General features: G+C 39.4%; 1 protein-coding gene across 3 annotated transcripts in view; it reads left to right on the top strand.

Annotated features, from left to right (window-relative positions):
* SMAP1 (small ArfGAP 1) overlaps positions 1 to 12,370 on the top strand; it is an 81,674-nt gene that overhangs the window by 41,571 nt on the left and 27,733 nt on the right. For 2 of the 3 annotated variants that reach the window (XM_084754283.1, XM_084754285.1), the window contains exons 4-5: positions 4,158 to 4,233; positions 9,670 to 9,750. In XM_084754283.1, the coding sequence (XP_084610409.1) occupies positions 4,158 to 4,233; positions 9,670 to 9,750 (157 nt within the window). The remainder of the gene's footprint in view (positions 1 to 4,157; positions 4,234 to 9,669; positions 9,751 to 12,370) is intronic. The other variant, XM_084754284.1, reaches the window with a different exon arrangement.

The following is a 12,370-nucleotide window of genomic DNA, read 5'->3' as shown; positions in this document are numbered from 1 at the left end:
CTTGTGTTCTCTGATGGTATTAGGAGACCTCTGTGAAGCGTTGTTTAACTTCCAAAGGGCCATGACCCACAGGTTAGAACCACTGATTTAGAGTCTAAATCAGGCTGAAATTAGACATAAATCAGTTTTGCCTTTTTTCCATCTCAAGCTTAAATCTCTTGGAAAAACTTAACATTAGGGTGGGAATTAAAGCTCAGAGATAGAGTGCTTATCTAGTAGTATGCCTAAGGTCCTGGATTGGATTGGGGTGGGCTGTGGGTGTAGACAAAGCTGGGGCTAGAGAGATAGATGTTTCAACAGTTAAGAACACTGGCTACTTTTCCAGAGGACCTGGTTTAGTACCCAGCACCCACATAGCAGTTTACAAGTGTGTCTAACTGCAGTTCCAAGGGATCTGACACCCTCTCCTGGGCTTTGTAGATACAAGGCAGGCCAGTGGTACACAGACATGCAGGCAGAATACTCCTACATTAAAAAACAGAAAAGAAGAAGAAAGAAGAGAGAGAGAGAGAGAGAGAGAGAGAGAGAGAGAGAGAGAGAGAGGAAGAAGAAGAAGAAGAAGAAGAAGAAGAAGAAGAAGAAGAAGAAGAAGAAGAAAGAAGAAGGAAGAAAAGAAAAGAAAGCTAAGCAAAGCAGTCTCGTAAGGCCAAACCCTCAGCAGCTCACTGTGCCAAGGCTTTGATAATGCCTGGCATAGCCAAGACCAGCTTTACATTTATAAGGGAGTTAAGCAAGAAAAAAAATTAGTCTTCTATTTTTCTTCCTTTCCAGCTGTTTATCTACTTACCCTCCATCCATCCATCCTTGTAAAGTTCATGGCACTTTGAACAAAGTTGAATATCTCTGCTCTTTTATAGCTATAAGTATGTAGCCCTAGGCAGACAGAACCAGACTGAGTTAAATTCATATAACAGGGGCCTCTTTACATTCTTTACAAGATTTGTTGCTTTTTCAAAGTTTTATAATTTGTAAAGGTTATGCAAATGCTGCTGTAACTGTCATTTCTCATGTGAGATATGGTTAATTATAGGCTGCATGTATTCATGTACAGCAAAAGATAAAGATTTACATTAAGCTTTTCATTATTAGGCTATTTTGTCTTATCTAAATTATTTTCAGTTCCATGAGATCTGTTGTACTCCCGAACTCATGACCAATTCTCATTGGAGCTTTTCAGAGTTTTAGAGCTGTCAGCAGTGTCCTATGACAGGAACACATATTTAGTTGACTTTGCTTTTCAAGTGGTAGCTTTTAAGAAGGGGGGATCTGGAAACATTCATCTTGATGTTTTTATTTACTAAATCCCAAACAGCTACTTAAACTTGAATTGTAAGTGATACGTTCTTTACTTTGGCTCTCTGAAAATAGTGTGGTTGTATTTCTGTTGTCATTTATTTACATCAACGTACCTAAGTCTGTATATCTCAAGTATCAAGCATCAAGAGACCAGAAAAAGGACTAATGCTGTCCTGATCTCCAATTTAGTGGCTTTGTTACCATTTCATATTTGTTTAAACTTGATTATTAGCCAACTCTTAGCACAGATGTTGCTATTTCCTCCTTTAGTATAGTTATTAGCCAAAATTCAAAATGGCAGTATGTGCTCTTCTTACTTTGTACTTCACAAAGACTGTCATTTTATTATTAGAATAATTTAGTAAATATTGTTTACATTTTAAGGTTGATGCAACTGAGGCACATAATTACATAGAAATAAAAGCTATTTATTGATTGCTTAAATATTAATATTATTAGTCTCAAAACTCTGCGTAACCTTGTGATGACAGCATTCCCACCTTTTTTTTTACATATTAAAAAGTACTTATTTGATAATTAGCTAACTTGAAAGGTAAGGAAACTGCCAGTTAATGATAGGTATCTACTAGTACCACAAATGTGGCTCTCTATTGGGAACCATGTTGGGGAGTTAGAGTAGCATCAGTAGATATAGAGTAGTATTAGTAGATATGGAGTAGCATCAGTAGATATAGAGTAGTGTTAGTAGATATGGAGTAGCATCAGTAGATATAGAGTAGTGTTAGTAGATATGGAGTAGCATCAGTAGATATAGAGTAGTGTTAGTAGATATGGAGTAGCATCAGTAGATATAGAGTAGTGTTAGTAGATATGGAGTAGCATCAGTAGATATAGAGTAGCACCAGTAGATATAGAGTAGAATCAGTAGATAATAGAGTAGCATCATTAGATATAGAGTAGCATCAGTAGATAATAGAGTAGCATCAGTAGATATAGAGTAGCATTGGTAGATATAGAGTAGCATCGGTAGATATAGAGTAGCATCAGTAGGTATAGAGTAGCATCAGTAGATATAGAGTAGCATTGGTAGATATAGAGTAGCATCAGTAGATATAGAGTAGCATTGGTAGATATAGAGTAGCATCGGTAGATATAGAGTAGCATCAGTAGGTATAGAGTAGCATCAGTAGATATAGAGTAGCATCAGTAGATATAGAGTAGCATCGGTAGATATAGAGTAGCATCGGTAGATATAGAGTAGCATCGGTAGATATAGAGTAGCATCGGTAGGTATAGAGTAGCATCAGTAGATATAGAGTAGCATCAGTAGATATAGAGTAGCATCAGTAGATATAGAGTAGCATCGGTAGATATAGAGTAGCATCGGTAGATATAGAGTAGCATCGGTAGATATAGAGTAGCATCAGTAGGTATAGAGTAGCATCAGTAGATAATAGAGTAGCATCGGTAGATATAGAGTAGCATCAGTAGATAATGGTGTAGCATCAGTAGTAGAATTTGAGAATGCGGAGTTGATTGTAGTGCCTCTTTAAATGTGTTAAATGCTTTATTTATTGAGTGTCTGTGTTCACTTGTGCACTAGGGTACATGAGAAGGTCAGAGGATAACCTGTGGGGCTATTCTTTCTTCCCACCGTGTGGGCTCTTGGCATTGAACTTGGGTTGTCAGGGTTGGTGGCAAGCATTCTTACCTGCTGAGTCATGCGTGTTGCCAGCCCTTTAACTCCATCTTGGTTATACTTTGTCCAGATCATTAGAATAGAACTCATGAATTACTGTAAACCTATGAACCAAGGTTCTTTTTCTACAAAGAAGTTTAGTTAGAAGCCAGCCATATCTTTTAGTTTAATTTTCTGTGACTACATGGAAGCTTCTAGATAATAGACTACTCTTGGGAAAATCCTAAAGTATTTATTACCTGACCTTAAAAAGTACAGATCCCTGGAGTTCAGTCATGATTCATTTTAGGTAGAACTAACAATGAAGAATTGGCTTGCATTAGATATTTTGCACACATACATAATGTGTATGTGTGTGCGTGTTTTTGTTTTAAGGGGTTTATAGGAACTGAGAGCAACTAAAACCAGCATAGCCCTTATTTAACTGATATCCTTGAAATTGAAAAAAGTCACATAATGCATTTTAATGTTTTCTGAATAGTTTCCTGTTAATAATTGGGAAAGTCTTAATGATTTTACCAATCTTAGTTCTTTACTTTTATACAACAGTGTAATTTTTAAAAACTATTCCTTACTACTTAGATAAGTCTGAAAAGTTTCCTTGGTAGAATTTGAAATCTTAGTTTTAGCTACTGAATTCCTGCATTCCTTGCCTTTGCAAGAAAAAAAGACTAGCCACTATTTTAAATAGGAAATTCTGAGTTTCACCCATTCATGATATAGCTGGTAAGGTTGGAATCAGCTACTTAATATTCCTGAGTTGCAGTTCTTCATTTATGAAGTGAAAGTTGCCGTAAGCACATTAACTGGGTTTTGAGGGGATTAAAGGACCAGCGAGCAGCATGCTGCACTCACTGAGTGCTGTATTCTAAGTACTACATGGACGATTGTTTATTGCAGAATGAACCTGAGCTAAGCTGCGAAGTGATGCTGGATTTGAAATCATAAATTACACTCTCGTTTTCTTTTTAAGTTGGATTGATTTGTTTGTTCGTTGTTTTTGAATGAATTTTCAATGCAATAAATGCAATAAATACATTTTCTGTGGAAAAAGAAAAGGTTATAGAACTTGTACAAAATAGGGTGGAAAAGTGGAGACCGGGGAATAGAAAAATTAGAGAGTGGGCCATTTGGAGAGGAACAAATAAAGGAAATGTACGTGGGACTGAATTGCTTTTTTCCTTAAGTTATCTGTCTTCAGAGCAGTAGAATTTTTCATCAGAGATAAATATGAAAAGAAGAAATACTATGATAAAAATGCCATAGCTATTACAAACGTAAGTAAAATCTTCACCTTTCACCAGTTCATGTTTGTTAAGTACATTCCAAACATATAACATAGCGCTCAATTTATTTTTTCTAGAACATGTTAGCTGCATATGCTTGACTATTTATTTAAATATTGGGATTTTTTTTTTTTTGGTCACATAATATTGGGAACTTGTAAAGTAGAACAGGTTCATCTTACTTGACCTTTTGTTGAAGCACTTAATTATGTAGTAAAAGAGAAGACAAAGCTATCAGTTTGGGGGTGAAAAGAAGGGGACAAAAATTACTTTGAAAATTCTAGAAATGAATGATAAAAAAACTTGTAGTTTTTTTCTCACTAGAATTTTGTTATGTCTATTGAGACATGAAGAATATCCTGAGTATATTATTAGAAAGTATTATCGTAATAGTTGTTACCTTACTGTAGTAATCAAACAATTAACCAGTTTCTTCTATTTAGTTTTTATTTCTGATTAAAATTTCCCCCTCAGTTACTTATATAAAATTAATTGCCTTTATTGTTGACATCAGTTTTTGGCCTTTGATACCGTAGTTAGTAAGCAAACCTTAAAGTAGTTCATCTCTTGAAGTCATTATTCAAGCCATTCTGAAACATTAGTTCTCATCTCATTTTGCATGTAAACTGGCCTTTTATTTTGGCTCCTGTTTCGTTACTTTTCTTTTGCTGTTTGAAGCACCATGGGCAAAGCAGCATAGAAAAGGAAGGGCGTCTGTTCTGGCCTTACTGTTCAGTTGGAGGGACGTTAGAGTCCATCACCACACTAGGGAAGTTGGAGGACGTTAGAGTCCATCGCCACACTAGGGAAGTTGGAGGACGTTAGAGTCCATCACCACACTAGGGAAGTTGGAGGACATTAGAGTCCATCACCACACTAGGGAAGTTGGAGGACGTTAGAGTCCATCACCACACTAGGGAAGTTGGAGGACGTTAGAGTCCATCACCACACTAGGGAAGTTGGAGGACGTTAGAGTCCATCACCACACTAGGGAAGGTGGAGGACGTTAGAGTCCATCGCCACACTAGGGAAGTTGGAGGACGTTAGAGTCCATCGCCACACTAGGGAAGGTGGAGGACGTTAGAGTCCATCGCCACACTAGGGAAGTTGGAGGACGTTAGAGTCCATCGCCACACTAGGGAAGGTGGAGGACGTTAGAGTCCATCGCCACACTAGGGAAGTTGGAGGACGTTAGAGTCCATCGCCACACTAGGGAAGTTGGAGGACATTAGAGTTTATCGCCACACTAGGGAAGGTGGAGGACGTTAGAGTCCATCGCCACACTAGGGAAGTTGGAGGACGTTAGAGTCCATCGCCACACTAGGGAAGTTGGAGGACGTTAAGAGTCCATCGCCACACTAGGGAAGTTGGAGGACGTTAGAGTCCATCACCACACTAGGGAAGTTGGAGGACGTTAGAGTCCATCGCCACACTAGGGAAGTTGGAGGACATTAGAGTCCATCACCACACTAGGGAAGTTGGAGGACATTAGAGTCCATCACCACACTAGGGAAGTTGGAGGACGTTAGAGTCCATCGCCACACTAGGGAAGTTGGAGGACATTAGAGTCCATCACCACACTAGGGAAGGTGGAGGACGTTAGAGTCCATCGCCACACTAGGGAAGTTGGAGGACGTTAGAGTCCATCACCACACTAGGGAAGTTGGAGGACGTTAGAGTCCATCACCACACTAGGGAAGTTGGAGGACGTTAGAGTCCATCGCCACACTAGGGAAGTTGGAGGACGTTAGAGTCCATCACCACACTAGGGAAGTTGGAGGACGTTAAGAGTCCATCGCCACACTAGGGAAGTTGGAGGACGTTAGAGTCCATCACCACACTAGGGAAGTTGGAGGACGTTAGAGTCCATCACCACACTAGGGAAGTTGGAGGACGTTAAGAGTCCATCGCCACACTAGGGAAGTTGGAGGACGTTAGAGTCCATCACCACACTAGGGAAGTTGGAGGACGTTAGAGTCCATCGCCACACTAGGGAAGTTGGAGGACGTTAGAGTCCATCGCCACACTAGGGAAGTTGGAGGACGTTAGAGTCCATCACCACACTAGGGAAGTTGGAGGACGTTAGAGTCCATCACCACACTAGGGAAGTTGGAGGACGTTAGAGTCCATCACCACACTAGGGAAGTTGGAGGACGTTAGAGTCCATCGCCACACTAGGGAAGTTGGAGGACGTTAGAGTCCATCGCCACACTAGGGAAGTTGGAGGACGTTAGAGTCCATCGCCACACTAGGGAAGTTGGAGGACGTTAGAGTCCATCGCCACACTAGGGAAGTTGGAGGACGTTAAGAGTCCATCGCCACACTAGGGAAGGTGGAGGACGTTAGAGTCCATCACCACACTAGGGAAGTTGGAGGACGTTAGAGTCCATCACCACACTAGGGAAGTTGGAGGACGTTAGAGTCCATCACCACACTAGGGAAGTTGGAGGACGTTAAGAGTCCATCGCCACACTAGGGAAGTTGGAGGACGTTAGAGTCCATCGCCACACTAGGGAAGTTGGAGGACGTTAGAGTCCATCACCACACTAGGGAAGTTGGAGGACGTTAGAGTCCATCACCACACTAGGGAAGTTGGAGGACGTTAAGAGTCCATCGCCACACTAGGGAAGTTGGAGGACATTAGAGTCCATCACCACACTAGGGAAGTTGGAGGACGTTAGAGTCCATCACCACACTAGGGAAGTTGGAGGACGTTAGAGTCCATCACCACACTAGGGAAGTTGGAGGACGTTAGAGTCCATCACCACACTAGGGAAGTTGGAGGACGTTAGAGTCCATCACCACACTAGGGAAGTTGGAGGACGTTAGAGTCCATCGCCACACTAGGGAAGTTGGAGGACGTTAGAGTCCATCGCCACACTAGGGAAGTTGGAGGACGTTAGAGTCCATCGCCACACTAGGGAAGTTGGAGGACGTTAGAGTCCATCGCCACACTAGGGAAGTTGGAGGACGTTAAGAGTCCATCGCCACACTAGGGAAGGTGGAGGACGTTAGAGTCCATCACCACACTAGGGAAGTTGGAGGACGTTAGAGTCCATCACCACACTAGGGAAGTTGGAGGACGTTAGAGTCCATCGCCACACTAGGGAAGTATGGCAGCAGGCAGCATAACTGAAGCTGGAAGTTGAGAACTGAGGGCAAGCAAAGAGGGCAAACTGGAAATGACACAGATCTTTAAGATGCCATGACCACACCGCTTAAGCCTCCCCAAGCAGCTGCCAACTGGGAGCCAAGCCTCAAAATGCCTGGAGATTTTGGAATTGAGATAACCTGTGTAGTCATTTGAACTATAGCTTCAGTGGCATACTAGACAAAAGCTATCAAAGAATAAATAAAAATCAACAGTATTGAGAATGATACTTCTAATGTGCTGAACTTAGGGCTCATTTAATCCTTAAGTGAACTAATTAGATAATGAATATTCATATGAAGTAGTAAATTATTTAGATTATTTTTTAAAACATACTACTTTATGCTAAACTGAATGTGAAATTCTAAACCTTTTTACTTGAAATTGTGTTTTCTTACTCTCAGCAAGTTGGAGATGTTAGGATTACATAGTAATTTGTAAGAATTTTATCATTGGATGAAAGCTGATTTTTTTTCCTCCTTTTTAGTTATAAGATATGGTTTGTTAGAATAATTTTTTCATTCATAGGAGATGTGTGGTAAAATACAGTGTTTAGGGTTAAGTGTGATGGTATTTGTAACTCATTTCAGTGAAATCTAGCATATGCATAAGTGTGCAGAGAGAACAAACATAGCATGTTGTTAACATGGGATGAATATTGATGTTTATACAGGCACAGATACTGTATTTTTTCTATTTTTTGTAGGCTTGTAGGTAAAAAAGTTTAAATTAAAAGGTTATACACTCCTGAGTTTGTTGTACTTATGAAAAGAAAATCCAGAAGAATTTGTAAGTTATTTACATGTAACCCATGCTCACAGTCAACTAGTACACTAAGTAGAGGGTATTCCAGATTTTAAAAATATGAGACCAAATATGAGGACCTTATATCTAGTATATCTTATATCTAATAATATATCTTCCTGAAAGAAACAGAGTAGTTTCAACACTAGTTGTATTAGTTGTACTCTAATCAAGAACTGTCTTGCGTGACTGACAAGTTTTATGTGGCTGTAACTCCTGTGTTAAATAGCTCAAATTTGTTTTGACATCATACTTTCTGTTTTGTTTTGTTTTTCTAATTACCTGTTTCAGATGTTAACTTTCATGTTGTCGGGATGAATTACTCCTTTTAATTTGTTTTCTTATTTTAAGAGTGGACCACCACTCCTGCCTAGTTTGATCTTAGTGGAATATCTACATTTTCCTGTGCTGTGCCTTTTTTTTTTGTGGGGCTTGCTTTAATATTAATATTAAGTGGCTAGTTTGCACACTTATACCAGATCCAACACTACAAGAGGGAAAAATGTCTAAAGTGATTCAAGAACTAATGTCACAGTTAACTAGCAAATTGAAGGAGAACTTGGCGTCTTCAAGTATTATTTTGGCATTATATAACAGACTGTCTATTACAGCAACTCTAAGTCCCCATAGGCACAACCAGTATGACAGGGAAACATAGAGACATCAGGTTTGTGGCTCCAAAAGTATGCCATGCATGTTGTATATGTATTCCGTTAGAGAGAGCGCTAAGATAATGCTGCTGTTGATTATCTATGCATGCAGACATTGGGTAGGAAAATATGTGCAAAGCTTTCAGGTGAATTCCATTTACATGTGTAAACCACTGCCTCATTTGTGTCTGTCTCCATGCTTTAGAGTTACCCAACAAGGGTGGCACTGGGACATCTTCATGAGTGACATGAATAAATTACTTTGTAATTAGTCTGTTACTACTCAGCTGTTATATTAGCCTAGTCTTTTCTCCCAGTCTTTGTTTCTGGTTTCTTAAGCATCAGGTTAAAAATGCAATTAACGTTTATTATTTCTCCTTCTTTATTTTCCATGCTTAAAGTCATTATCAGCAAAAAACCAAAAATTATATTTGTTCTTCTCGTGCTTTACATAAAACTTTTTTTTTTTTTTTGCTTCAAAGCACGAGGGTTTCAGTAGTAATCTAGGCTGAAAATGAGTTTTCAGAGAAAACTATACTTCAGATAGTTTCGTTATGATCTTTATCTAAATATAGTTTAAATTTTATAGTTTAGTAAAAATCCACTTTAAATAAGTACTATTCTCTACTATGTCTTTTCAAATATTCCACATAGACATAATTTTTAAAACATACTTACTCTTGATGCAATATTTTACATTGTTAATGTTCTTTTAACTACTTATATCAGAAATATGAGCATTTGTTTCTTTCTTTCTGGTGTTTGTCAGTTTTGATTACCACCTTCTCTTCTTTTCTCCTTACTTTGCAACTGCACATCTAGATTTCCTCCTCTGATGCCCCTCTTCAGCCTTTGGTATCCTCTCCTTCTCTGCAGGCTGCTGTTGATAAAAATAAAGTAGAGGTATAGTAATATTATCTGCATATGTGTTTGTGCTGTTCATTACTAGTGGGTTTCCTCTCACAGTGCTATGATTTAAGAACAACCAGCAGAATTCATGTTTTGAATGATCTCCAGAATAAAAAATGTCAAATACATTAATTTACTAAATCTTGCCCTATGCTGTTGGCATGAGTAATGTTTTCAGTCTATATTTAGTTTTAAAGTAACTGATTTGGGGGATATCACTATGTAGCCACTAAGCAGCTTTTTGGTTGCTATGTTCATTGCTACCAGAGGAGCTTTAAAGATACATCATTGTTGAATTCTCTGATCTCTAGGTCTTTGGTCAGAAAAAATTTTTCTACCTATGGTGCTAATGTCAAATTTAAAAAAAAGAAATGTCAACTGTCATATAGAAAAAATATGTATTGTATGGGGTCATGAATTTAGAATGGTCAGTGATGACTGTTAGAGTATATTCTGAGTGGAGTGCTAAGATAAGTTATAACCACTAAGTCTTCTTCAAGTCTAGTATGCACACATTTCAGAGTTTTCGTTTCCTTTGATTCTACCTTTTCCTTTATCTACTTCTTGATAAATGGCATGCGTGACTTGTGGGCTATGAAGGCAAATAAGATACACCCGTACCCTTGCAGATTTTACAGTCTGATGGGGGCAAATAGCAGTTTATAATGCAGTGTATTTATGCTGTGATTGAGATAACTTTGCTACCATTAATTAAAAAAATACCTGTGATGCATTTTATACTCTGAATAGGCTTAGCTTTAAGTATCAGGAGGAGAAAGCAGCTTTGGAGAAAGTGTAGTTAGAGTACTGTCTTGAGAACTTGTAGATTGAATGGAATGAAGAAATAGGAATGCAAGAGGGAGAGAGAGAAGTAAGGGGAAGCCTTAATTCACTGAAGGCAATTGGGCTTTTTTCTGAAGGCCTTGGTGCTTTAATGATGAGTTTTAAGGGGAAAGGAGTGAAGGATCGGATTTTCATGTTTTAACACTGTTCTGCTAGCTCCTAGGGAAGTAAATGTGGTGGTGGTGGTGAGTGAGGAAAAGGGCTTAAGAACAAAGCTTAATCTAGAAATAAAATGACAGAGACATCCATTACAATGAGACAGAAAAAAGGAAGTGTGTAGTTTTGTGAGGTCTTAAGGTCGAATATGTAGTATTTATTTAGTAAGTGGTGAGTTGGTTCGGGGTGTGCTTTGGAAGTTTTTGCTTCCATTTCCAACGTCAGCATCTCCATATGATAGGGACATTTAGTGAAGTACAGATGCAAGTTGGAGAAAAGGATCTGATTTGAAGAGACAGGAGGAAAGGGAGAGAAATTCAAAGTTAGGTAAGGTTACAGATTCTTAGTAGGTATTTGGACATACAGGTTTACTGTCAGAGACACAGTGGTATGAGAGATACAGTCTCATCTTGAGTTGCCTGTTCAACCACCTAAGCCATTTCCATGAGAATAGCAAGCGTTATCAGCACTGGGTTCATAAGATGGAGAGAGAAGTTTTAGAGCACAAGTGCAGGGTTAAAAGTGAACAGACTCTGGTGATTTGCGTGTTCAGTTTAAGTTTTTTGTTTTTTGAGGGGCAGGGGGTCCTCTCTTCTTTAATTTCCTCCACCTTCCCTTCCCTTTTTTGAGACAGGCATTCAGTGGTGTAGCTCTAGGTGACCTTGAGCTTCTCTGTCCTACACCTCCTGAGTTTTGGGGTGTCTTTTTCTTTCCCTCTTCCCATTCCACTTTTCTTTTTATCCTTCCCTTCTTTCCCCTTCCCCTCCCCTCCCTTTCCCCTTTTCCCTTTTTCTTTTCCCCTTTCCCTTTTTCCTTTTTCCTTTCCTCTCCCTCTCTTCCTTTTTTCCTCCTCCTCCTCCAGCTGCTTTTTTTCTGGGGCAGCGAGGGGTGGGATGGTTCAAGACAGGGCTTCTCTGTGTTGCCTTGGCTGTCTAGATTTCGCTTTGTAGACCAGGCTGGCCTAGAATTTGCAGAGATTGTCTGCTGCTGCCTCCCTGAGTGCTGGACTACAGGCATGCACCACCGATCCAGGCCCTTTTTCAGCTTTTGATTCTGTGGGTAAAAGTTATCTCTGGGTCAAACTCTTATCCTAGTTTAGAGCCCCAACTATTAATGTGCTTCCAAGCCTGGGCCATATGCTATGTTTCAGTAGCTGAAATTTTAGTATAAAAAGGAATTGAGTCATGTTGCTTTCTCCCTGTTAAATGTAAATAGTACATTTATTTTGGGTGATTTTATATGTGCTCACCAATAATAGTGATTAAGATATTAGCCTTTTCCCTTAGTGATGTTTTCCTGGAAAAATAACTTTGTTTCTGTAGGGGCTGCTATAGCAAAATAATACCATGTGTTTCATAGCTTACAGACAACCGTAATCTATTTCTCACAGTTCTGGAGCCTGTAAAGTTCAAGAGCAATGCCTGTGTCTTATGTGGCCACTTGCTCATTCATAGACTGGTACCTTGCTGTGACCTCACTTGGTGGAAATGGGTAAGATTCACTCTGGAGCCCCTTTTACCAAGACACTAATTTCAGTCATAGGGGCTCAAGTCTTGTGACTTAACCACCTCCCAAAGGCCCTCAGCTCTTAATATTGTCTTGCATTGTTGGGGAT

Source organism: Acomys minous, assembly GCF_964271855.1.
Source record: "Acomys minous genome assembly, chromosome: 13".
Classification (NCBI taxonomy): domain Eukaryota; kingdom Metazoa; phylum Chordata; class Mammalia; order Rodentia; family Muridae; genus Acomys; species Acomys minous.
Note: the sequence above shows the minus strand (reverse complement) of the source record. Positions and strands in the feature narration are given on the sequence as shown.